The 27,745-nt window shown below is 46.8% G+C and overlaps 1 protein-coding gene across 2 annotated transcripts in view; it reads right to left on the reverse strand.

Moving 5' to 3' along the window:
• Positions 1-213: 213 nt before the first annotated feature.
• The window catches only part of GRID1 (glutamate ionotropic receptor delta type subunit 1), a 691,121-nt gene continuing 663,589 nt past the window's right edge, over positions 214-27,745 (reverse strand). Inside the window, exons 14-17 of one of the 2 annotated variants that reach the window (XM_047826481.1) lie at positions 16,177-16,343; positions 10,728-10,968; positions 10,377-10,467; positions 567-698 (exon numbers count right to left, since the gene is read on the reverse strand). In XM_047826481.1, coding sequence (XP_047682437.1) covers positions 10,378-10,467; positions 10,728-10,968; positions 16,177-16,343 — 498 coding nt within the window. In that variant the 3' untranslated portion in view covers positions 567-698; position 10,377. Of the gene's footprint in view, positions 699-10,376; positions 10,468-10,727; positions 10,969-16,176; positions 16,344-27,745 lie in introns of both variants that reach the window. The other variant, XM_047826480.1, reaches the window with a different exon arrangement.

Here is a 27,745-nt window from a genome sequence, read left to right on the forward strand (position 1 = left end):
TTATTCATATAGAACAAAATTTACAAAGTCATTCATACAGTTTTTGTGTTTTTTTTTTACTGACTTCGAAAATTGGGAATATTCAAAATACACTTTTACCCCACTCCATTCTGTCATTATTTACACATATGTACAAGAAAAATGAAAGAGTCTTTGTGTGTGTGTGTGTGTGTGTGCACGTGTGTGTGGTTTGTGTTGTTGTTTTCTTGTATTAAAAAGCTCTGCTGGTCGGGTGGGTGGATGGGCGGGCGGGAGGGCAGGCGGCGCGGTCAGATGGAGGTGCCATGGGAGGTGTCCAAGGCCTCTGGAAGGACGCCTCCCGGCACAGACTGGAAGGACATGGGGATGGGGGTCTTCACCGGGCTCTGGCGGAATAGCCCCCCATTGGGCGACCTGTGTTTGCACTGCATGGAGGGCATGGTGGCCGAGCTGCTGAGGGGCAGCGGCAGATTGCTGCTAGGCCCTGACGAGAGTGTCCGGCTGGGGCCGTGGCTGCTTTGCTCTGGCAGAAAAGTGCTGACCGAGAGCTGTGTGTTCTGGTACTCTCGCGTCGGCTCCAAGGCTTGGCTGGGAGCCAGGCCCCCCATCTCCAGGGCCGAAAGCTCAATGGACGCTGGGGAAATCTGCTTGTGAGCAATGTCTTCATCCATTAGACTGTTCATGCGCCGGTGAACCTGCTCCAAATTCACTTCTTTGTCCTGGAGGGAAAGCACAGGAAGGTCAGGCCAAGCCCTCACGTGAGCCAAGGCTGGCTTTCTACAAACTCTGGGAGGCCTGGAGACCCTAGGCATGTTAAGCCTGGTGGACACTAGGTGAGCACTGCCCCCCCCATTCCTCCCATACCCCCTCACCTACATCTGGGTGAACTTCAGTTATCTGGGAACTGGTGGCCTAGGACACTGCCCCAAGGTAGCAAACACCCAGAAAGCAGGCCTTGGCAACATGTACCTTCCCTCCTCACTTGGCCTAGAACCACGGTCACACTCAGAGGCAACCCCTGCGAGAAGATGCCTTGAAGAACTGGCAGAGACAGAAGGAGGAGAAGGGAGTTCCCGTGGGAATAAAAGGAACTGGTCCTTGAGCCCCCAGGGTGTCCTGTGTATTTACCACAGAGTTCATAATGCTCAAAGGGCCTGATGTGATCATTCCCATCAGACACAAAAGGAGGCTTGGGTTCAGGAAGGTCAGTGACCTCCCTGGAATCACCACCCTTGTGAATGGCAGAGGCAGCAAGGGAACGCTGAAGCAGGAAGTGGGGGCCTGGCTCACCCTAAAACCCTTGTTCTCTCCATCTCCAGAGATGCCAGAAAGCAGGCATGTCCTTGTCTCCAAGGCCCATGGGGCTGGTTCCTGGATGAGGAAGATGGTGGAGATGGTAAAGAATGGGTCTTTGCAGGTCTTGATACTTTCCCAGTATCAAGAATGTAGAGACAGCCAAGAGGGTGACCCTGACACTCGACTCTTTCTCCATAATGTAAATGGTGGCAAGGAAATGGTTTTGTTTATTTGTGAGCTTAAGAAAGAGAATAAAATTCACTTTAAATAACTTGATGTTTTGTCTACAATATCAAAATAAATCAAGGGGGCCAAACTGCTTGAAAGCTCCTAAAAGACAAAGATGAGGTACTCTATTTGCTCAGTTCCCCCCATTGAGGTGGGGCATAAGACCAGGTGTCCACAAAGGACCCATGCCAGCTCCCCAATGAGGTTCAAATTTCCACTCCTATTTTTCGGCAGCATGAGTGCCAATGTGACAGGCAAGGTCATGCCTACCACCCATGCTTCCCTGATGTCAAACTCCTAGAGAAATACCATGTCAAAGCTCTGCTCTGAGATGGAACACCACAGGCTGTCTAATGGTGACATCCGTAGAGTAGAGAGAGGAGCCTGACCCAGGCCCATCTTATAGGGCAGTTAGAAATACCACAGATGTAAAGGCCCTCAACGGGCTTTCAAAAGATAAAAGAAGGAACCACACAAATCTACGGGGCAATTCCAGTGGCTGTTCTGAGCTCCTAGGAGGCTGGTGGGAGAGGATCTTCCCCAGGAAGAGGCCACCCTGAGTAGCTGGTGTGAATGCCCCTCTCCCATGGGTTGCTAACCCCCATGAAGTCTCAACCCAGCCTTCCTCAGGCAAGGAAGTTGCCTCTGCAGTTTACTCCTTGTTCTCAGTGGCCCCTGGTGTGGAGAAGGCAGGGCCACTGCTCTCTCCACACCTCTGCTGAGCTCAAGACTGGTAGTCAGACATTGGCTTCTGCCTTTTCCAGAACCTTTCACAGACAAAGAAAACTGACAACCCCCACAAGAAAATAAGAAACTCATCCCAGGCCAAGAGGAGACCTGAGAATAAGAAAGCCAACTGATTTGAGGATGGAAGGTACTATGGGGCATGGCTCCATATCATAGATGGAACAACATCAGAATTCACTGGCATAGCTCCATGGGCAGAGCCGACATTCCAGGGATCTGAAGCCCCACACAGCTGAGTTCAGCTCACTGATGCCGGGAAACCAGCTCCAAGTTGAGGACACCACTGGGTGGCGAGTGTCCTGGGTAAAATCAGGGAAAGGGGCTGGAGACTACCAGACCTTGACTTAACCTGACTAAATGTAATGCATGCAATGTCTTTCACTGACTCTTTTAAGGCTGTAAAAAACTACAAGACACTGAATTCAAGTTCTCTTAATTACCTTACAACATGCTGACCCAGCTCTGTACAACTTTGCCTTTTTCTTTCTGTTTTATCTGCTTTGTTGTTAGTCTTGCACATGAAACCATTTTAAATAGTTTTTTAAACTGCTATAGTAGTCTCTGGCTGTTTTAAGACCACCAAGCATCAATTATCCCTTCCTAAGACCATGGTCTGTTTGCTTTGAGGGAATTACTTCTCACTGGATAACAGTTTGGAAGGTGCCCTGCCCACCTGTAGCTACGACGAAGGACCACTATGCAAACAAGGACAATAGGAATGAACTGAATCCTGAACAAAGAGATAAAGAGACAGAAAAGAGTTGACTGTCCATCCAATAATGCAATAGTACTTCAACAAACTTTCTGCTCCATGACTGTCCTCCTAGATCTTGCCCCCCCCCCCCCAGGTTCTCTGGACAAGTCTGACTCCTGCCCACCACCCATCCTGCTTCTCCAGCCTTCTCATGGTTGCTGTGTGCCCCTGATAAACTCTGGGACAGATAAATCTGTCATCTCCACTGGCCAAACTCAGTGCCACAGCTGTGTTGGTAAATATCTGCATCTATAGGCTGTTTTCATTTCAAAATATGGGAAGGGCAGAAGACAAGTATCAGAGATCCTGGTAGCTGGATTAGTTAAGAGAGAATTTCAGAAACTTTTAGGGTCTCATAATAGAACCTTCCTTTCTCTTTGCAGACAGCAAAGCTTGGAGAAGGCTTGATAGCCAGCTGTCCCTGCTGGCAAAGTCTTCAGCTTCCACTGAAGAAAAACCGATGACCAATGGACCTGGGATCATTGGAAGAACGGGTTAGTTGCATGATCTCACCATTTCCTCCTTTAGATTTTCTTTCCAGGGCTCTAATAATCCTTTTGGGGACACGAAGGAGTCACATTTAAAAGTGGACTAATTTGGAGGGGAAGGCAAGTATCTTGGTCCCAGTCCTGTTCACTCTGGCAGTTAAAAGAAAGGGTATGACCCTTTTTCTCAGAAAGTGTTCAGGAGATGCTCCCCATTTTGCAGGGGTCTAGAGATAGAGAAAAGAGAACTTCCTGTCCAAGAAGACCACAGGAAGGCAGAGAGTTGAGAGTGGCGACAAAGTGAAAGGAGCCCTCTCTATCGAATGCCAGGGCCACAAAACAGAAGGAGAGCTTTGGGGGAAGACCAACAACCCAAAATACTCTGAAGAAAAATGTGAACAAAGGAGGTCTCTGAGATGAAATCCTTCACCCAGGAAGTATAAGGCAGAAGAGGTTCAGGGGATGGAATTATAAAAGTGGTTGAGACTAGGCACCAATCTAGCATAATAAATCACAGCTGTGAGGACTTGATCTGGTACTACCAAAGCATTTAGAATAAAAATGAGCCCAGAGCATAGGTGTGGCTACAGCCCAATTACCTGAAAATCAGTACTTTTGGAGGAAAGAGCTTGAATATAGTTTCCTAAATCCATATATGTTTCTTCTTGCCTCAAGTTAAGGACAAATGAAGCAGTTCCAAGGACTGTAAAGCTGTGCAGTGAGTGTCAGCTTCCAATTGAGGTTAGTCATTAGCCTATAACCTTTCCACGTCAGGACACAGAGAAAACGTCCACACCAACTGAACAGACTTTCCTGGGAGACCTTCCCACCCCAAATGGCAGTGAAGTAATTAATCCTCTCTGCACCAGTGAGACCTCATTCTATTCAAATTCTGTTACTGCTGGTAGCTAGCTCCAACACAAAACAAATCCCAGAAGAACAAGGTGGCATCGTGACCTGCCCATATTTGATTGTTCAACTGGACAGAAAATGAGAAAAACTCATGAGAAATGCCTCCCCACCCCCCAACACAGGTAGTCTGTTTGAGCCTCCAATCTATTTCTAAGCTGCCTGCTTCTTCCGCCGTCTAGAGGTCAGATCTGAAGTGCAGAAAACTGGAGAAAACCACCTTGTATGGTAAAGCCTGGAAGAATTGTCTTGGATCACCTGGGGCCACAGATTTAGCACACACTAAGTCATTTCCAGTAGTCCCCGGCCAAGGAACGAGGAGGCAGAAATAATCCACCTGCTCAAGAAAAGAGGCAGGAGTGATTTGAATAATTATCTATATTTTAGACAAAATGGGAATTCTATTATGTTATGCAAATTCAAATAATGGACTTTTTTATGTGAACTACATCAGTTTACATCCTCATTATCCCAAGTTTTTGGTGTTCAACCGTACGGAAACTTGCTGCTGTCTTCATTAATTTACTGTAGGTAACTGACCTAGTCAAACATCCCTGAATATGACATAAAATCCACGGACTGCATTTATCCACAAATCCGGCTGAATTCCAGCTCTGTGTTTCTCACCTCATATTAAACATGATGACAGATGCACCAAAAGAGGTTACTGGGGACCCTCTCCCAGGCATTGTCTTGCAGAGAGATAAAGTTCTGTAATTAAGCCGCTGTTCACCAACGTGGAAATAATTCAGTGTACTGGAAAATGGTAATTAACTAAACTATCATCTATGTAACAGCCAGTTACACATGGGACTCGTTAGAACAGGCTTTGTTTGGTGTCCAATGGCTTTTACTTTAAGTTGAGCAGGAACAAAATGGGACAGGGGACTTCACACCTGACTGGGATGGTTGTAGAGGTGTTCTCCCATTACCACTGACACCAACCGGGTTGTAAATGAGACCCAATGGCTGGGGAAAACGCCATCAATACGAACTTCTTAAGTGTTGCTCTAAAGACTTGCCCAGCCCTAAAGGACTGGTCTGGAGGTCTGAAAGTAGTGGCTAGGTAAGAGCAAAGAAATTGAGCAGTTAATGAAGTGGTCTCAAGAGATGATGGACAGTTTTCAGAGCATCATTGGGAAACAGTTCTGATGGATTCTGTCACAGATTCCATAGGGGAGGGCAAAAAGAAGAGAGAGCTGATGGACATCTCCCATCATACGTGGGAGCAGCAGGTGTACATGGGGTGAACTGAGGCTAAGGGTGAAGAGATTCGCTCAAAGTCACACTACTTCATGCTAAGTGGAGCATCAGGATCAGAGTCCATATCTACCTGCCTCCAAAACCTGGGCTCTTTCCAACTATGCCAAGCTGTGTGTTCCCAATTTCCCCTTGAGAGGATTGTGTAGACCAGTGGTTTTCATCCTTGACAGGATGTCAGAAGCACATGTGGAACTCTTAGAAACTACAGTTGTTCAGATCTACCTAATAGGACCCTTTGGGGAATGGAGCCCAAGCATCTGTATTTCTAAAAACCTCCAGGATTAATCACCTCTGATGTGCAGCCAGAACTGAAAGTCATTGATCCAGCTGAAATGATTACACAACAATTTAACATTAATAACGTTTTCTTTATAGGAGCCCAGGCTGGTTCATTCATTCGATAAACACTTTTGAGCTCCTACTACCAGATGAGCTAATGTTCTTGGTAAAGCATCCATCTTGGTCCCTGGCATGTAGAAGGTGCTCAATACTTCGGCTATATTCATCACTTCTTAACGAGAGGCTCCACTGTTCCAGACACTGGGCAAAGTGATGGCAATGCGGAGGTGGAGAAGTGCCAACAGACTCCAAGCAGGGATAGGCAAGTAAACCATTAGCAGCAATTTGGAATCAGCCAGCATGAGTGCATACACCCAGGGAAGCAGCCCATAGAGGTGAGCAGGGGATATTTTACAGAGGGGAGTGATGTCTGAGCTGCTTTTGAGATACACATTGGTGTAAGATAAGCATTCACTCTCTTCTTGCTAATAGGTCTTGGGATAAGGGCTTAAATGCACACTTGCTATCCTTACCCTCATGCTAAGAGGTCTGATATCAGGAGTGTAGCCACTGGGCCAGACTCAGTTTGTGGCCGAAGAGACAAACTGGGGTGCAGAGGATGTCAATGCCTCGCTAGGAGCTGGCATCCTGGCTCAAGGAAAAAAGCCCAAGCTACACTTTTAATTCCCCAAATCCTCTGGCAAATGTCAGGCAGGAACCCCTGCTCCTGCACACACCCCATGGAAGGCCCAGTGGCAGACACAGCAATCATATCCCAGTTCTGTCCCTGCCCATTCTGCCGTTCATTTCTCCAGGGCCAAAGATGTCTTCCTCCAATGCTCTTGAAGGCAATCAGGAGAGTTAAGAAGATAACATGTAATCTTTCTGGCACAGAGAAGGTGCCCTAAGATGTGAACTGTCCTCCCCACACCCCTTACTGCCCATCACAAGGTCCTTGGGAGGGAATAGGGCCTTGGCCTCCATTCGCCAAGCATGTCCCATGGGCAGGTGCCGCTTATGGCACTTTCCACACCTTCCCTCATTGAACCTCAGAGCAACCCCGTGAGGCTGGCATAAAGGAAGAGGGGAAACATACAGGAGAGAAAAATCTCTACATGGAGTTGGAAGAAGCATCAGAGGAGTGAAGGCAGAGAAGGGTGCAGAGCCAAAGGGGGTGTCCCCTGCCACAAATCCTCCACGGAGAGCAGGCGTGTGCTTCCCGGCCACACAGACAGCAGCTGGCCCGCCGGCTGCTACTCTGTCGCTGCTGCCCGGCCACCCTGGCCTCTGTCAGCTCCTGTCTGTGACGGAAGCAGGGACGGGGTGGGGAGGGCAGGCAAGGCAGGAAGCACAAACATTCCAAGCTCCCAGCCCAGTGACAGATGATTCATCCCTCACTCTTCATGTCATCTCCCATTTGTGCGGTTCTCATCTTTATTTCATGAATATTTTATTCTTAGAGCAATGGCTCCACTTCCCCCATAAATCTAGAGGGTGGCTCTTTACTGCAACCACAGAGTCTGCTGCACTCACCTGCACTGAGTAACTACATAATAGTCTGATTCCTTAGAAAAAATACGAGCTCAAATCCACATGAATATTAAGGGGTTGAACGCACATTACTACTCTTCCTCAAGTAGGTGTCTAAAGTCTGAAGACATCTTAGCACAAGCCATTAAACACAACTAGAACTACACCCAAAGACAGGTTTCTGGCTCTTAAGAAATACAGCCAGTGCCCCAAAATGAAGCATTCTAAGGTAAAGCAGACACTCTCACCTAATTGAGAATGCTGCTCCATAAAACACAGCCAACCAGTAACACAAAGTGGTTCTGGATTAAATACCGTTAATATTTGTGGAAGGTTTGAAAGATATGCTTCTAATATCCTGTTGTTTCAACCCCCTCCTGGTTCTTATTCCCTCCATGATGAGGGCTCAACCACTTGGCCTGACATCCAAGTCCCTTAGAGCAAGTCCCTGCTCCCTGATCCAGCGTCCTCCACTCGCATCCCCTTGCTGATGGCGACACTCCAGCCCCCACAGCTCCAGGAGGTGTGATGACTGTTTACCTCCATGTTGTTCACCCTGCACGAAAGGCAACTTCCAATCTCACCTCCAGCTCTAGGATCTGTACCAACCCTTCAACACTTCACTAACTGGGAGGAACTCTTCACTAACTGATACCCCTGCCCCCCTATGACCCCAGGCTGGGCTGGGTGCCCCTCAGTACATCCATGGTACCCTCTGCTCACTTGAGAATAGCCTTGATCAATGGAGGCTGCTTTGGTCAACCTCTCTGCCACATCTGCTCCTGCAGAGGTAAGCCCCCTGGGGACATGGACTGTTCCCCCACAGGCATATATTTATGAAAGGAAGAAGAGAGGGGGAGAAATTTCATTTGAAAATCAGAAACTCATAAAAACAGAAAAAAGATGGGGAATATTTTCCTCTTCTATCATGCAACCCTTAGCAACACCAGAAGGGGCTGGAGGAAAGGCAGCTACCATGCTTTTGCAACCTGTCTTTTCACTGGTCCTCATTCCTATCTGGAAGCAAGTTGGGAGCAGGTGCAGAAACTTCCAGATTTTCTAGGCAGGACCAATGTATTTCATTCTCTCTTATGCCTCAGATCCTGGGCTTATGCAGAAGCCAGAGGAGAAGACAGAATGCTTTGCTGACAAGAAGAGAGCTGTTCCTCACAGCTGGGTCATTTCTTGGTCTCCTGGTCTTTTCTCTGTATTTCTCTCTTTCACGTCTGCCTTCTATATCTCTCCAAAAATCAATCCCCTCCCCTCTCCTTCTCTCTCTCTCCCCTCTCCCTTTCTCTTTCTCTCTCTCTCTCTCTCTCTCTCTCTCTCTCTCTCTCTCTCTCTCTCTCACACACACACACACACACACACACACACACACACACACTAATCATTCACTTTGGCTGCCCAGGCTAGGCTTGTCACTAAACACTAAACTAGGGGATGTGAAGGGACATGATGCTCAGAAGCAGATGAGACTGTCCTGTCCAAAGGAAGAATGGCCTCTCTCTGCACCTAGTCCATACGGGACATTCTGGAGGGCAGAGCCTGTTTCTCCTGGGCACCCACTCTGCCCATGCCATCCCAGGTCAGCACTTCCATGACAGGGAGATGCTCACCCACCCAGAGAGCCTCTCCTGCTCCCCTGACCCAAGGGCATGTGCACTGAGAAGTCAGGCTGTGGCTGATTGGGTCTGGAAAAAAAACAAACCCAAACCAAACAATATGGAGAATGAATGCAATGGGATCTTGTCTTCCCTTGTCCCACTGGGGATGGCTCCAGGACCACCCTACCCTGGTTACATGCTGAGCCTTCTGTACATATAGACTTGAGGCTGGTAAGGGGATGTATATGCAGACTTTCCTAAAAACTACTCATCGGAATAATTCACAGTCCCTCCCAATGACTTCTTCACAAAAAAATTTCCAGGAGCAAAAGAAGTTCAAGCAGAACCATTAACTGTTCCTTTCAGTGGCTTTCCCTTAAGTCTCCTCCTTCCTTCTCACCCGTGGCCCAGGGGTGACCAGAGAAGCACTGAGGCCATGGGAGACCCAGGCCTTTTCCACTTTGCACTTCCTTGCAGGGAAGCACACAGAAGGCAGATGAGGAAGATGGATGTCCCCAGAACATTTCCAACATGCTGAATCAAATGGCAAGATCCTTCCAGCAAAAACTAAGTGTGATGACAGAGAGCTTGCTGCCTGGTATGAATGGAAAGTCTGTCCTCACCCCCACCTTGCCAGGCGCTCCATTACAGACTGATATGGGGTATGGCCAACCAGTCTCTCCACGCTGCAGAGATGGTGGCCATGGCGACACTGCCTTTCTGGATTTGGCGCTGGTTACTTTGCTGCATCTTGTTTGAAATTTACACCTGTTTGTAGCAACATAATCTGTTGATTAGAATTCAGAAGAAGCTGAGGTATAGGCAGCACAGAGGGACAGCCCTGCAATCCAGTGGCTCGGCTTATGTCTCCCTGCCTGTGTGTAGGTTTCCGCTGGCACAGATCATCCCCAAATGGCACTCCTTGCCACCCTCCCTTAGGGGAACTGGCTCCAGGGTCCCTTGGTGGAGGCTTCATATAAAAAAATGGACTCAAAGAAGAACAAAACCCCAACAGAAGGAAGTGTTGTGGAAAGAATCAGCTTGTGGTTGGCACACATAAGGAGGGATTTTGTGCCAGAACTTGAAGTCTGGACAGAGCCACAAAGTTCCCTGTGCTGGGTGTTCCTGGAGGAACATGGGCAAGGCCGGGCCCTATACGGAGGGGGAAGGGAAGGGGAGAAGGGGCGATGGGAGGGGAAGCAGGGGCCAGGCCCTACTTGCATGCTGGAAGAGCAGAGCCCTGTGGCCCTTGATGTGAAGGCAAAGAGAACCAAGAAGGAATGAGATCTCCTCTCTTACCCTACAGTTGGTCTCTCCAGGTCAGGGTGGAGGCACATGGGCGGGGCAGGGTGGGGAAGGGCTCTCTGGCGCTGCTCATGCTGTACCCGCTCTATAGATAAATACAGGACTTTAGTGGCCATGGCTGGTGCCTTAGCACTTTGTTCAAGCATAAAAACATCCCCTACATTTGTTCTCTTGCTTTAAAATCAAAGTAAAACAATGATACCATCCCCCCAAATAAAACACTGCCGCCTCTAGACAAGTGACTTCGGTAAATACTAACTGGAAGAAAACCGCCCGCCGAGTGGCCCAGTATGACTCTCCTGCCTCTAGGATGCAGAAAGGAGAAGCAGGACTCAGGGCACGGACCTCTTTGGGGGTCTCCTGGTGGCACCGGTTGCTGTTCCACCACAACTCCAGGGCGGCCACCAGGCAGGCCAGGAGGAGGCCGATGGCCAGGATGCAGAAGACCCCAGCGAAGCTGTGCAGCTTGAGGGATTTGCCGTCGGCCTGGGCACTGGCGTGGCTGGTGAGATCACAGCGGCCCATATGAGGCCACCACTTTTGCTTGAGCACGTCCAGGTCCCCAGTGTCCTGCAACTCCAGGATCCTGCAAGATACAATCCACATGAGCCACAGCCACCGGCCTCATCAGTGTGGTCATGGGGGCTTTGGCCCTTTCCCCACCATGCTGGCCCTTCCACAGACCACGCTGAACCGTGGTGGCTCTTATTCTGTCCCAATTTTTCCCTCCCCAATCCATTCTCCCACTGTGAGACAGAGTGCTCTTCCCAAAATACACATCAGGTTTGTCTTTCTCCTTAAAAGTCTCGATGCCCCCTCCTACCACTGCCCATGGATAAAGTTCAATACCAAGCACATAAGGACCCTTCATATGGGACTGGGGGCAAGCTCTGGGGATAAAATAGGAAAATATAGAACTGGACGAGGCAATATTTGGACTGTGGACTTACAAAAATGCTTTCTTTAAACCTTCAATCCATTGTAAGTTTCTCCCACCAGGATTCCCCAAATCACTCATTCATTCATTCGATTTGAGGAGTATCTGCCTTGCGCTATGTGTGATGTTCAACACTGCTGAGGGTGCAGTCCAGAGACACATACATGGACCTTGAAACAATTAGAGCAATCAGTGTAGACACCGAAGCGGTGATCAATACCATGACGTGAAAGCACAGGTGCTAAGAAATGGTGCACTGGGTGGGTGTCCAGACCAGGGGGGTTACAGGGAGGACCTCATCAAGGAAGTGACAGGTAAGCTGCCACTGGAAGGAAGGTTAGTCATCAAATAGCTCACACTTGTCTGGCATATTCTATGTGCCAGGATATATGCTAAGTGCTTGACAGATAGTGTTTAATTGTCATGTCAACCCTTTGAGATGGTTCCTTCCATTCTCCTATTTTTATACAGAAGGAAATGGAGGCACAGAGAGGTGAAATATCTTGCCAAATTCACTTTGTGGTTGGCAGGGATGGCATTCAACAAGAAGGAAAAACTACAGCCATGCTTGAAAGTCTTGTCTGGGCTAAGTGCTCAGCATGTCTGAGATGCTAAAATATGGCCACTGAGGCTGGAGAGTGATGGGTGAGGAGGAAGATGGTGGGAGAAGAAGCTAAAGCAGGAAGAGCTGAGAATGTCGGTTCTGAGAGGGTATGAGAGGGAGTCTGGATTCCATCCTGATCACCAAGGTGGGGCAAACCCCTGGGCTCCTGTAGTCCCCATGCAGGTGTTTGGATGGTGGTTTTCCTTCTTGTGGCATTTTATGGACTCCCTCTGTAATCCAGTGGTCTGAACAGTGAGCTAGTAGTATCTGGTAGTCCCCAGCCTCCTCATACCCAAGCTTTTCCATGTGGGGAGGGAGACTCTTTCAGCCTGGTGCGTGGTGATATATCCAGGTGATAACACCTGCCGTGACCTCTCTGAGCCCATATTCTCAGCTCTCTGGGTGTACACAGTTCAGGAGAAGTGGTTCTGTACAGCCAGGAGAAGCTCACTTCCAACTGTCCAGTTGAGCAGTCTCTGCCCTGGACCTGCATTGCAGGCCACCTGTGACCATAAGCTGAGGCTGAGGTCTATGGGCTGTGCATGCATGCATGGGCTGTGGCTATTGGAGAAGGAAGGTGACAGCCCAGAGGGGGTCCTCTGACCTTTCACCATCATGGACCCAGCATAGCATGGCCTTTCATAGGCTGTGAATAGCTTGGCTCAGTACAAGAAGCAGGGGATGGAGGCACCAGATCTCAGCTGGGTATCACGGAACAAGTGACTTGCTCCTGCTTAACCTTGGCTGGCTCATCTTTGCAAGATAGATCCACGACCCCAATAGGTGAGTAGATCCTTCAGGATGGGCTGTGTGTTACTCTCCATGGTTTCTCCTGAGCAAGCAGAGTGGCGGCACAACTTGGGCCATCAATGGATGTTGGCTGCATCAATATGTGTATGAATATATTAATTGAATCATGAAAACTAATCTAAACTAAAATGGCCATGGTGAGATAATGAGATAATGTCTGTTAAGAGCCAAGGACACAAGTCAGCACAAAAGACTTAATATGCCGCTGTGCCTGTAGGGACTTGGTCATTGAGATAAATGCATGATTGACATGTGCACCTGTGCGCCTTGGGCTTGTGCTCGGTATGCCATTGAGCATCACAGATATCTCACATGGCACATCCCATGATCACCTGGGCAGCTTCAGTGTCCCATACCTCTGTATGGCACTGGACATGTTACGGAAGCTGGCCACTGGTTCATGCTGAAAGGCCACTATTTAAGTCTATGCTGGCAGGTCTGAATAAGCTGGGCCTCCTGGCAGTTATAGGAACCCCAGGGCTGGATATGCAGGACCTCAGGGCTTTGAGAAGACTCGTGGGTAGACTAATGGCTCGCTGAGGAGAGACAGCAGAGCTTTGTATTTAGCACAGATTCTGCTCTGATGGACATGATGCAAACACAGACCGTGCCATCACACTAGCCATGGTATGCAACCTCTCAATTTCAGTGCCCTTATTACTAAAATCTGAGATCATAACAACTCCTACCACAGCATGACTGTGACAAAATGGAAAAGGGACACATGGGCACCACTCAGCTCAAGATATGGCAAGTAATAAGAGCTCCATAAAAGCTGGTAAAATTTGCACAGTCTGATGGCCATGTTGACCAGCAGCCCTATCCAGTCCAGTACTGACATGCACTGCCTTTTATTGAGAACATAGTAGGGACTGATCATTTCCCATTGTTGTAATCCTCCTAGCAGCCTGAAAAGTAGTTCTTAGTGAATCAGTTTTACATCTTGAAGACCTGAGGCTTGGCATCTAGATGACTTGTTCATGGTTGCAATTAGAAAGTGGCAAGATTACTCTTCAGAGCTGGGGCGTGCTGACCCAGGAGGCCATGCTCTTTCCAGATAATCAGGCTGCTAAGTGCAGTCAGCAGGCTCTCTGAGAGTTAGGTTCTGGTCTATGGGACCACAAAACTCTGGCCAGAGCATAGCTGTAGGGTCTGATTTTTACTCCTCCGCTCACTGACTGCAACATCAAGCAGGCTGCTTAGTTCTACCGATGCTTCTCTTCTTCCTGCTCCTTTTAATTGTATGCATTTTTATGCCAAATATTATTCCAGGAAGAATGTAAGGCAATTTATAGGGAAACATAGAATAAAGTAAAAATAAACAAATCAAAAGGAAAATTTAAACATGTAAGCAACAGAGGAAAGATAAAACAAGTCACGGGCACAAAATGAGTCCTAGAACAAAGCTAAACTAATGCACACCATAATAATCTATACTCCTGCTTATGAGTAAGCCGGAGCGATAATAGCCACTTCCTGAAGCCAGTTGTTCTATTTTCCAGAGAGATATAATTGCAGGTGCTTTCCTCTGGTCAATAGTTGGGGAGCCTGCTACACAGTAGGTGCTCTATAAATGGCTATTAGGTTGTTAAACATTTATTGAATGCCTGCCATGCATGCCATGGTCCACAAACAGGCTACAGCACTCAACCCTGCCATACACACTTAGAAGGCACGGCCTATAGAACCTGTCCTCTGCCAAAGCAAGGGCGTGTACCCATATTCAAGGAAACAACTTAGTTTCCAGGATGAAGGGAAAGAAAGTTACAGCAGTTCCAGATAAGACCGGGATCTGTGATTTCTATGAGGCCTTCTTTTTCCTGTAAATGGCATAGTGCATTGCTTCCTGGATCTGCCCCCTTCCTCCTCTCAGGCATGCCCCAACTAGAGGCAGCTCATGGTTCTGTAGGCATCATACAACAGAGAGCCTCTCAAAGAACCACTGGCAGTAGTACATTGACGACCTGAGGTCAGAGTGTTCCTTCTAAGTAGATACCCATCTGCCCAGGTAGGGGAGGGGGGATGCTTTCAGCCCAAGAGAGGCTGCAACACAGAGACTTAATATGCACTCTCCTCCCAACTCTGCCAGGAGCTGGATGAGTGACCCTCTCTGAACTTCAGGATGTTAAATGAATGACCTCTAACAACTCTCGCCCCTCCAAATGGATTATCCTCAGTGCTGGGATGCCTGTGTTTACCAGTCAACTGGTGTTGCCCCTAAGCCTGGGTACCATGCCAGCTTTTTCATTTGGACACATCTGCTATTTTGGATTTTGGTGGACCAAGATAGCCTGTCCTTTGGGATTCCTCTCTAAGCTCCTTAGTCCTGCCCTCTTCACTCACCAGGATGTCACCTCACAGACATGTGTGGGTGATGGGCCCAAGGCACAGATGTCCTTAGGAATAGGAGCCCCAGTGAGCAGGCCACTGAGCTCACCAATGCTCCTCACTTTCACCTTGTCTGGTAAGGCCAAGACCTCTAGTCAAAGACTAAGATAAGTTTTCTGGCAGTAAAAGCAGGGTGTTGATGACAGACTTTTTTTCTCAAGGAAGCTGGCCAGGTGTCCAGATTGAGCACTTGGAAACTTGATCATGCCCAAGGGTCTAGAGTAGACCAGGCTCAAGAAGGGATGGACTCCCACCAGCAAATTACATAGGAAGCTTAATAGGCCAACACAAACTAGACACAAGGTTTCACTTCTGGTGGAGGGTATCCATGTGCCTTTGCTTAGGCTAGAATACCCAGGCCTATAAAGCCCTCCTTCCCTCTTACCCCCGCCCTCCCCTACCATTTGCTAGTATTAATTACCAGGAGGCTGATCTGGGGAGGATGGGGAGGAGGCAGGTCCCTTGCCTGCCCCAGCAGATAGCGTCTGCCCCCTCAGCCCATGTGCACATGAATATGCAGTCAATCTGCTTCTCTGACCACACTTTTTTTCAAGACCACATTGACTCTTCCCACACTGACTTTTCCCACTGAAAGCCAATTTTAGAACTTCCTAAAACTTATAATAATAAGTAAGTATTGGGCCCTTCTTAGATCCAATTAATTATTCACTTAATTTTAAATTACTGGGCCTATCTGGCTACCTCCTACTCACCCTTCAGGCCTTAGGTGCCCTCCTGGCCTCCCGGTTCTGATCAGCTGTTTTCCTCTGCCCTCCTCCACTTCTAGAATAGCCTCTCCATTGCACTTACTTCCCTGTGCTGGCATTGCCTGCCTGCATCACAGTTCCCACCGAGACTATGCACCTTCATGAGACGGGACCATATACTTCCTCTTCTTCGTCCCCGGCTGGCATGGGACTAGTTGGGTGGATGGAGGAGCATGTGCTGGTGTACAATCAGGGCTGAGTTCACGTGAGGAAGAACCAAGCTTGTGTTGGCTCTTGCCTCCTAAGAGAAGTTTATCCTCTAAGCCCCCCTTGGCTGACGGTGCCTACCTCTGGGAGAAGAGGTCCCTGTAGGGGCTGCCGTGCTGCAGGGCGATCCCGTAGCCCTTGCTGCTGACGCTGTTGCCAATGACAGTCACAGAGCAGTCATCATCTGTTAGGGCTGCGTACTCCACCACTGCCACATCCCATAAAAAGGCGTAGTTCCCCTTCTTTGCCTGAAAGACCAAAATCACCATGGAGTCAGGTAGGCCTGTATCAGTTTTGAGCACCGAGTAGCTCAGTGATGAAATTTGCAGGGCCCTCCAATGCAATCCCCTGACCACAAGCCAGCACAGCAAGCCACTGGCTTGCCACTCGCTGTATTTAGACACAAAAGGCTGTGATGCTGTCTCCAGTATGCTCCAGGAAAGCACACGTCACACAGAGAAGTAGAAAAGGTGAGTGGGGGGCGCCTGGGTGGCGCAGTCGGTTAAGCGTCCGACTTCAGCCAGGTCACGATCTCGCGGTCCGGGAGTTCGAGCCCCGCGTCGGGCTCTGGGCTGATGGCTCAGAGCCTGGAGCCTGTTTCCGATTCTGTGTCTCCCTCTCTCTCTGCCCCTCCCCCATTCATGCTCTGTCTCTCTCTGTCCCAAAAATAAATAAACGTTGAAAAAAAAAATTAAAAAAAAAAAAAAAAGAAAAGGTGAGTGGTAGGTGAGCTCTAAGGCTAGCTATTTGCTCACAATGTCAGGGACCTATTTCTCAGATTAGCAGGCTCACCTTCAAAAGTGCAGGAAGTCTGACCCAGGGAATTGAGATTTTCTGTTCAGAGATTTAGGGGGAGTGTAATAGTACCCAGTTAGTATTTCTACTTAGAACCTGGCTGAGCCCTGCTTAGGGTGAATGCGGAAGATAGCCCTAGATTTAGTGCCCTGAGTGGCTATGACTTAATATCTAAGTCATAAAAAAATATCTATATATAAGTCATGAACTTGAACTTGCTATGCATAGGGAAGAACCCATAAAGTCAGGGTCCTGATTATTATGGTGCCAGGTTGCGTTTCTGCCACGTGCCTTCTACTGCCCACACAAGAGTGTCCCCACACATACAAACATGTGCAAACACATACATACATGCACAGACACACAGGCACACAAGCAAGAGTGCACACACACACGCACAGCCACACACACACAGGAGGTTTCTATATCAATGCAGTGGTTGCAGATTATTTCATAAGGAATTTGCCCATGGCCACGCTGAAGTCCCACCCCATCACACCCATCCACAGCAGACCTTCAGTTATATCCTGAGCCTTAACTCTGACTTTGCCTGGAACCTGGACACTCAGGGGAAATGTGAGCTGCTCTGCTTTTTGGAAGGAGATGCAAACTAGACATTGTCACTTGGCCAGCTTAAAATAGAGCATAATGTTCTTAATGTAGCCAAGTGCCTGGTTTTTATTCTAGAGTGAGCGCACAGTTGTCTCTTTGCCACTTCTTCCCTCTTACCACAACTCACACTGGGTGCTGTAAGACCTCAGTCTGGGCTTGGTGGCAGGCCTGAAAGATCACAGACAAGAGATCAAGCTGGCACGCTACAAGTTTTGGGGCATCATCATGGGCATTGTGCTGATCTCTTGCTTCAGGTGAGTCTTCATGTCCACTGAGACTTTCCAAAGAGTGCTATTGTTACTTAGATGAAGGTAGTCAAGATTTTACTTCTTTTAGGACCCAAAGTGCCCATAGGCCAAAATGGCTCATTTTTTCTTCAGAAGTTTTCCATCAAAAGGATTTGTGAGCAGAGCATGGCGCCCCCCGGCACGAAGAGGCTGCTCCTAGCCATTCAACAATTTTTCCCAAAGACCTTGTAAGAAATGACACATGCACCTGTGCCACCCATGGACTTGTACCTCCGGGAGCAATCCAAATATTACATCAAAGCTGCATTCCATGGCCAAGCCAATTTCAGAAGTCCCTAAAGGACTTTGACCCAGGTTGCAAAATTACACTCATTTCTCTCCTTCCACATGGGAAGATAACAGTCTTTGAAATTTTTTCCTGCTGGCAAACAAGTTTTCTCTTGAAAAGATATAAATTTTCAACCTCTTAGTATCCAAGTTTCTCAGCAAAATGTTGACTTATGACCTAATATTTGGCTTTGGTCTCACTTTGGAGCATTTCACATCCATGCTCGCAATTCAACATGACAATCAGACATTGTTATTTGGACGATTTCAAAAGGGCATGTCATGTTGAAGGAAGAATTAAGATCAGGTTTGTTTCCACCTTTCAAGTGATGTTCCAAGAAGGAAAAGGAAATAGACTGGCTCAGATTGAGTGGAAACCGACTGACAAAAACCTGGTGCAGCCATTCTATGGGGGTACTTAGCTTCCTTCAAGCCACAAGTGTTTGTGGTTCCGGTTTGGGCTCAGTGACAGGTGAGCGCAGCTGCAAGAAGGAAGCATTTATTGTCTTGCTGGCCTAAGCTGAGAAGCCAGGAAACACATGGATAGGATGCTGACAATGTCTCAGCTGCAAATCCCTTAACCAGGAAGGCTGTCGAGAAAAGAGGGGGGAGTAGTTCTTTCTTGAAGTGGCGAGTCTTCCCATTTTTAAACAGACACTAAAGTTACTATTATGTTTATGTCTGCTTCAAGGAGCATGTGGCCAGTCCCTAATATACTTGACAATGCCTGAACGGGGGGCCTGGAGAGACTGATGTGCCCTATCTTGTTTGTGGACCACATCAGAGGCTCCAGATGCATTGGGCTCTAGCCTTACGAAAATACTCTCCATCCCCAACATCTCTGCCCCAATTCCTCAGCATCCCAGAGCTTCCTACGTTCTCCTCTTAGCCCCATGCTGAGTAAAATGTAGCATCAGATCCCTCCCTATGCCTCCCAAGTCTGTTAGGCTCCAGGGAAATTTTCTGGACCTTGTAGATATCTCCCCATCTTCCTGGTGTGTCACAGACCCTGTGTAACACAGAAGTCTTCTTAGGCCTGGCCATGCTCTCAGGAATATTCAGATGCCAACTATAAGAAGCCCAAACACACTACCCATCATGGTTATGTCCCCTTTATATAGACGTTCCTGTCTCCATGAAGAATGAGCTCCACACACACACCTGCCCCAAATTTGAAGACATGTTTCTCCTTAATAGGGCCCAAACCAGCTTTCCATGGTTTGTGGAAAACCACAATTTGTGGAAAACCACAATCTGTGCTGCTTATCCACAAATCTTGGTGTGTGTGTGTGTGTGTGTGTGTGTGTGTGTGTGTACACAGAAATATACGTATATGCATAAGCATATATATACACAAAATTAAAGTAGTATAAAACAATAGGATAGATACAGTATTATTATTGTTCTGTACACATGTGAAATGTAATATGCCAAAAGATGGATAGGATTATTACACAACGGAGTGGTATTAGTGATTCTTAGGACAAGCTGGTTAAAGGTTTTTCTTTAATCTTGTTACACAATCTATGTTATCACACACTATACAGGCACCAAGTCCGATCTCCATTCCCCTGTGTGCCCTTGCCCATCAATACAACACAGAGGCCTGGCAGAGCTCTCCAATTTCCCGGCTATTACCCAAATACAGCCCTTATTTCCCTGGGCTGCATCTAAACATTTTGCTTTGTTTCATTCTCCCCTTTCCCTAAAAGGGAAAGAAAAGGCAATTGGTTTAAACATAAAAAATGAAAAGATGTGAAGATTCAGGGATAGAAGGAAAAGAACAGCTTTGATATTAGACAAAGTCAAAGGCATCTGAGCATCCATCCCCAGGAAGTCAGGATAGCAGCAGGTAGCAGGCCACCCCTGACATATCTCCCTGTAAGTACCTTAGCAAACAGGATCCAAGCCCTTCCCTGAAGTCCACTCTGTGCCCAGTCCACATGTACGCTGGAGTACAATGAATGGAAAGGGATGGAGATAGGAGGGTGCCTGGCCCCAGCATTTAGAGTATCCTCCCTAACATTTGGGGGAATGTGATCAGCCTCTATGGCTGGAGGAAGGTTGGGCACAATAAACAAAGCCACGAGTGAGCTGGGATATTGGAGGACTCCCTCTCCATTGCTCCACACCAATAATAAAATGAGATTGCATTGCCTTTCATTGCACAGCTGATTCTGCCCTTCGCAGAACTCACTTGGAGCACAAACTTTCAGAGACAACAGCCTTCGAGGCAAGAACTTCATTATGCTCTTCTATTCAATTCTAACTGCTTTTGGAAAGGGGCAAGCAACCACATTGTTCCCCCAAACAAGAATGCTGGGACTGCAAACAGCGAACACAAATGTTATTGGAAAGAAAGTGCTGAAGGAAATCAGGTGTCTACAGTGCCAGCTACAGGGAAGGTGCAGAGCACCTGCTGGGTGCCGGGACTTTCAGAGCCCTGATTCCTTTGCCATCCCTGGTATAATTCTAAAGGGCAGAACATCCATCCCCTTTGACAGACGAAGGAGAAACAAAGTGAGTTGTTCCAAACAGACCCAGATCATGAAAGGCAGAGCCAGGTTAAGGTAAGCTAGCACTCTGGCTCCAAAGAAGGCTGTGCTGTCCCCTCTGCCCTGCTTGGACCCATGAAGGAAGGGCTGGGGAAGTTGGTCCTGGTGTCCTTGCCCTCTGAGCACTTCCCAGGGCAGTGCTGCTGGTGACAGAACACACTGAGATGGCAATGACTGTCTTTCTCCAGCTTTGGAAACGTGGTGGCTTGTGGAACTGCTGAACCCCTGTGAAATGGAGGTCACGGGCCACACTGTCTTTAGACGGGGTTGTTAGGATATCAGGGACTCCTTGGACACTTGATGCATCCTCATGTGCATTCGCCATCTGGAGGCACACCTAGTGCCTCTCCCAGAGTCCACTTTCACCCAAAGTAGAGCTTGGCCCTCTCAGGTGTCCCAAGTGTTAGCTCCCATGGTCATGTTCATGAACTGGCAATGCATTGCCATGCACAGCCTGAACCCTGGATACAGTGACACCTGCACCAAATTACAAGATGCACAGTGAAACCCCAGACCATCTGTGGAGAAAAGGACAATTTTACAGTCTGTCGGTAGGAATGTGGGCTGGCACGATATTTCTGGAATGGCAATTTGGTGGGGAGACTCAAACGCTCTTAAAATGTGCATATACAGCAATTCCACCCTTAGGGATCTATCCTAAGGAATTATTCAGTTTCTGAAAAGATGTTTGTACAAAGATTTTCATAGTAACACTGTTTAAACTAGAAACAATTGGAAATAATCTAAATGTTCAAAACTTAAGAATCAACTGGGTAAATGACAGTATTAAATGATGGAATATTATATTACCATTACCATGGAGTCTTAAAGAGAGCAATGATCACTAAGGGAAACAATTGTCTGTGGCAAACAAGGGCTAGCCTGGATCTGGCTCCAACGGTATGGATTTGAATCCCAGCTCCACTGCTTTCTGACTGTGTGAGTGCAGGCAAGTTGCTTAACATCTCTGGGCCTCAGTTCTCATGGACGCAAAATGGTCCATTGCTCACAGAGTTCTGATGAGGATTAAATCCCTCGATAAATGTGACATGCTTAGAATCTTGCCTGGCATATAGTAGATGCTAAATACATGAGAACCAGTATTATGCTGTTTAGTGAAAAAGAATCTGTTACACTGGAGTATTTGCACTGTGATATCCTTTTTAAATCATCATGTAAAAATAATGTTTTTATGTTTATGAAGAAAGGAAACCAAGCGCCAAATACCAACATGGTCATCTTGGGGTGATGCCACCATGGGTGACTTCTGTTGGCTTCTTTTAATCTACTGTGTTGCCCATGTTTTCTGCAGCTTGGCAAGCATCTCTCCTGTGACCGCACTGTCCCAGAGGGGAATTTTAGTGATTCGGCCCCCCCTCCTGAGCACAGCGTAGTGAAAAGAGAAGAGTTGTAGACAAAGACAAGTGCAGGGCTACACCCCCAGCTCTTCAAGGAACCAACAATCTTGGGGACCAATAATTGTTTCCTAGAGAGCTATGCTGACTGTGAAATTACAAGACACAATGCACTGTGCCTGGCAATAGTGAGGGCTTGATTCAAGCTCTCTCTCTTCCCTTTTGCAGTCCCCAGCTTGATTCAGGAGACCGATCTGTCAGCTGTTATGGGAACATCTATCTTCCCACACACCCCCCACATCCATTCCTCCACCTTGAGCAAGTCAGCAACATGCTCTGTGGGAGTCTGTGGTGTGTGTATGGGTGTGTGTAAGTATGAGTACATAAATGTATGCAAATATATATGTGTGTGTGTGCGTGCATGTGTGTGTGCATAAGTACCACAGACCCCAGGGAAGCAAGAGAGAAGTAAACTCAGGTACCAAGTGCCTGGAGAACCACAAAGAGTTTAAGATAAACAGACTAGCAGCAGGTAAGGAGCCTACCTCTCCTGGTCTCTCAGAACAATGGACAGATCGTCCAAAATGACATGCACATGTAGGGCAGACAATCAACAGGACTCTCAGAGGTGTTCACAAGCTAATCTCAGGTGGCTGTAAGGAAACCTGCCACCCATGAAGTGAGAGATAATGACCATTTACCTAGACCAGCCCCTAGAACAGGAAAAGCAGGAAAACCAGGGAAGGCTCCATGAGAGGGGGAAATGGCAATATAACACTCCCACAGTTAGTGCAATGGCTGCTCTTCTGAAGTGTCCACGGGGCACAAAGTCAATTTGGCTCCTGGCTTCAGACCAGAGTGAACAGGATGGAGCTGGACAATGAGATGACACAATCAAAGGGGCAGCAAGGCCATCTGGTACGGGGATGTCCTGAGTGTGTGTGTGTCTGTGGACATGAGTGCAGGTGTGAGGGCAAACACGCAGGTTTGTCATGGTGGTCGCAGTGAGGCTGCCCATTACCTGAGGGACAAGACTGGGATAAGGGGAATGTCATAAGGCTACAGCAGCAGAAAATGGCTCCTGATGGCCAGGCATTAGGCCTGCAAGATTTCTGCAATGATTGCCTGTCCCATCCTAGTATTCTTGTATCCTAGAGTAACAAAGTCAGTGGCAAGGAGCTCACCAAGGGGTAGAGAAAATGGCAAGTAATTCCTCAAGCCACTAATGCCCTTACTCTTATATTGTCTTTTCTTTGATTCTTTAACTTCCTTTATAGAATTTTTAGTTCCATTTCATAAAGAGAAAGGCCTGGTATGTCAATGATAGCAAAGGTCTGGACACGGGCAGATCAGGCCTTCCTCTAGTGTTCTTGGCCAGTCACCTGAAATCTGAGCCTACATAACCTCATCTAGAAGGTAGAAATAGCAAGCCCACACAGGCTCATCACAGGAGGAGACAGCATGGAAATTGTCTGATGCATAGAAGGAACTCAAACAATAAGACACTGTCCTCATGATCATGATAATCATCATCAGCATCATCCTTATAGCTTAAAGCTTGGACCCCCATCAGCCTGGTAAATTAGAAAGACTGTTAGCCTGGGTCACAGTCTTGGCCCGGTTACCGACTCACTACTGATTTGTAAATATGGAAGATGAGCCCAGATGGTCCTTCAGGTCTTCTCCTGCTTTAACATCCTCAAAGTGTATGATGTAGACCAGTGGGTCTCAGAGTATGTTCCCTGGACCAGCAGTATCAGCATCACTGGAGAACTTAATAAGAAATGTAAATTCTCAGGCTTCATGTCAGATCCACTGAATAAGAGACTCTGGGAGTGGAGCTCAACCATCTAATAATCTCTCTAGGTGGTGCTGATGTGTGCTCAAGTTGAGAGATCCAACAATACAGACCTTTATGTCCATTAATTTCTGACCCTCTCTTGAGAGCAGGTCTAGAAAGGGGGAGAGTATTAATGGCTCTAGGGTCTCGGGTTGGGGCACTAAATGGAGGAGCAGAAGTCATGGAGTTGAGAGACCAAGACTATTGAAAATAAACACTAAAGGAAAGTTACATTTTACATCTTCTTCCTGCAAAATGCTCTACTTGGGTCTTTCTCATACATTCTCTTCTTAGAAAGTTCAGAATAAACTTCTACAGCACAGACTGTGTCAATTTCCCAAGAGGATCAAGGCTCAAAAAGGACTATGCCCAAGACCACAGAATCAGCTATTGACAGAGATTGAATGTCTCTCCAGGTCTCCTGGACTGCAAATGGCCTTCCACTCTCCCATATCAAAAGTTCAACATCTAAGTAGCCCCAAAGAGTCACACAGAGCCCCCTGAGGAGCTGTCTCTGGTATCATACTGATTTTTTTTTCTCTTCTGCTACCAAATTCTTGCCAAGCTTTTGTTAATGATGTTCAGCCTCCAGCACCTGACTCTATGGAAGCTTTATGGTTGCATTCCCTTTTTGCACCTCTAACACTTTGGGACAGACAGTCTTATTTAGTGAATCAAGTATTGTCTTAGTGGAAGGAGGTTTCTCACATCTCCAAGGGAGATGGAGCTGGTTCAGTACAAAGGAAAGATAAAAGTCCTAACTTGGAAGAATCAATGGCTTCTTCCTCAAAGTCTAAAACTGCACACCATCAGCAAAACCAGGGGCCATAAACAACCTTCCCAGCAGGGCAAAGGGACACATTGATTTTCAATGATTTGTCAAAACTTTAAATTGTCCAAAGACCATGATAAACAACAATCTAATCTGAGTTCTTCCATGAGAAAGATTAAGAATGATCTAAAAGAAAGAGTAAATTGGTTTGCTTAGATACAAAATAGATTACAAAGAGAAAATACAGAATGAAAAATGTTATCCTGAGGAAGGGAAACAACTTAAGAATATATGAATTCAGGCAGCATAGAGGACAGGCATCCATGTGGTCAAACATTCTCTGAAGAAGCATAGGGATAGGGCCATGCAGCTACTCCCCGCGCATGCATGAGTACATGTATTCACACGCACACACACCCACACAAAGGAATGTAAGCCCCATGGCCATGCGTGTCCTGTTCATTGCCCTAGCATGATGTCTGGTATACAGTTGGTGCTGAATAAATATGTGTAAAGTGACTAATGAAGAACTGAAGGCATGAATGCAATGATATGGGGAAGCCTGGGGTCTTGAATCAAAGCAAGCTGGGCTGGATATGTCCTGAACGCCCCTCCAGATTTCTCCTTCACCCTTATCCATCCCGTTCTCTCCTCCACAGGCTGACCTTCCTGGACAAAGGCAGGAATGCCTATCAAAAGGCATCCCTGGGCCTCTGGCTAAGAGTCACTTTCTAAGATCCAGGTCTAAATCAAATATTAATACTAATAAAGCAACAATCATAACAATAAGCACCACTTGTTCAAGTGCATGTTCTCAAACTTAAGAGGGCATGAGAATCATCTGGAGGGAATGTTAGAATACACACAACTAGTCTCCACCCTGCTTCCCTCTCTCAACTTCTGATTTACTGGGTATAAGGAGGACTCAAAGATTTCATTTCTAACATGTCCCAGATGATGCTGACATTGCTGGTCCAAGGACCACACTTGGAGAATGACAGTGTTAAAAGACACCCTACAAGGCACTGCGCCAAACCCTTACATCATCTCTAATCTTTATGATAACTCTGGGAAGACCCAGGAGTATTAATCCTGTTATTTCAGAGGAGGTAACTTTGTCCGGGAATTATCTTGCGAAGGTCTCGCCTCTGGCACAAAAGGGATGTAAGAACCAAACCCGGTTTTTGTTAACTCAAACCCCTCACTCTCCTTGCCTCATTCATGCTGCTTTAACTGAGCACTTGACTTCTTGGAGACAAAGTTCAAACGAGACCCATGAAACCACACCCTGAGGCCAAGGTGACTTTGACATCTGCGGCCACTTCCCCCCTCTCTGTTTCTTTAGCCATAAAAGGTTGTTGGGAACTAGCAACTCAGACTGTACCAGAAGGAGAGAAAAGTAGTAAAATTGTGTGTGATCACAATTAATATTAAAGACTACCCCTGAAACTGTTGGGAGGCCATCTCTGTGGGTTTAATGTTGAAGAGTCTCATTTGCTAACCCCATTTGCGGCTTAAGTATTCCTTTATGGCCTTTGCTGAAATGTCAGCCTTGAGAGAAAAACCTCACACAATAGTCTGAAAGCACTTTGAGGAGCTACGAAAGAGGTCACATTCTGACCAAAAAGATTGAAATGGAGTCCTATCTCTCACAGAACAAACTCTGAGCTCTACCTGGCAGGATGTACAGCTTTGTAAAGTCAAAGAATCAGAAAGATTCACCACCAGAGGGGACTGGCAGGGCCACTGGGTGAATAGGAGCCTGCCACATGGCCCAGGGACAACCAGCCCTTACTAGAAAGCACTGTGATCACTTCTCATCGCTTCTCGCATAACTAAGCTGAGGTCTGAGATATGGGCTGTACAGAATGAATCCAAGACCTCTTCCATATGAGGATTCTTCAAATACTAGAGATAGCCAATTTCACAGCTCAGGGTTTTCTTTACCAGGCTCCACACCATTTCTGGTTCCTTTATCTGATTCTTGAGAGGCATGATCTTCAGGGCTTTTACTGCTCTCATTACTGTCCCTGATTTAAGGTCATCTACCCCTCATCACTCTCTCTCTGTCCATCTCTGTGTTTGTGTGTGTATGCTCTCTCTTTCACACACTAAAATTTTAAAATGTCAGGTTCAAAGCCAATCTTAATACCTTTATATTGGAAGGTAAAGAGACGCCTCATTAGAGCTATCCATCCCAGGGGAAACCACTACTTCTACCCAAATAGGTTTTATATTATTGATGATGCTAGGGATGATGTGGTAATAACAGTAGTAACAAAAATGAACTTGTGGATGGTAGAAAGAGTCTGATAATCTCTTGACAAACTGTTTAACCTTTTTTGTGTTTTGCATTCCTCATTTGCAAAATGAAAATATCACAAAACGCCATCAATGGTGAAGACAGAGTACATAAGCACCATGCCACATGGAATAGTTTCTTTATAACTGTTATTTTCTTTCCTCCCTTCCTCCCTTTGTTTCTGCACAAACAACATTATACCAACAGAGCGGAAATAAAAATAAGCTAAACAAAAATTGCCAATGATCTGGCTGATGCAATAAATCAAAATTGTTTTCATTAGCAATCGCTTCTTGATTTGGAATCAAATAACAAAACAATTCAAAATGTAAAAAAAAAACTTAAATCATAAAACCCAGAGCAATAATACTCAGCGGAACAAACAGAATGGAATCAGCCCACATTTACAGCCAGCACGAAGGTGAAGTGCATCAGACCTGGGTACAAAGCAAATTATGGGGCAGAGCAAATCTGAAAAATAAAATCAGATTTAAGGGGAGTGAACATCCTCCCACCCTCTAATGAGGAGCTTGAAAATAATCAAAGTTAGCATGATGGCACAGATATTGGTTTGATTCCAGAGCTTACCCTACCAAATTATTAAAACTGCAAAAGAAAGTAATTGAAGAATTCATAACGAGATTTGCTTGGCAATGCTCAAAACCCAAAGCAAAGTAATTTAATAAGGGAGGCACACTGGGGGCTTTCCTTGATCTTTGGACTGTATTATCCCAAACCAATCATCACCAAACAGAATTAAGCAGCAGGGTGTTATGAAGGGACCAACTTAGTCAATTGTATAGGAACCTGCTCCAGGAGACTGGCTAAGTCCCGCTGCCCTCTG

Source organism: Prionailurus viverrinus, chromosome D2, assembly GCF_022837055.1.
Source record: "Prionailurus viverrinus isolate Anna chromosome D2, UM_Priviv_1.0, whole genome shotgun sequence".
Taxonomy (NCBI): Eukaryota; Metazoa; Chordata; class Mammalia; order Carnivora; family Felidae; genus Prionailurus; species Prionailurus viverrinus.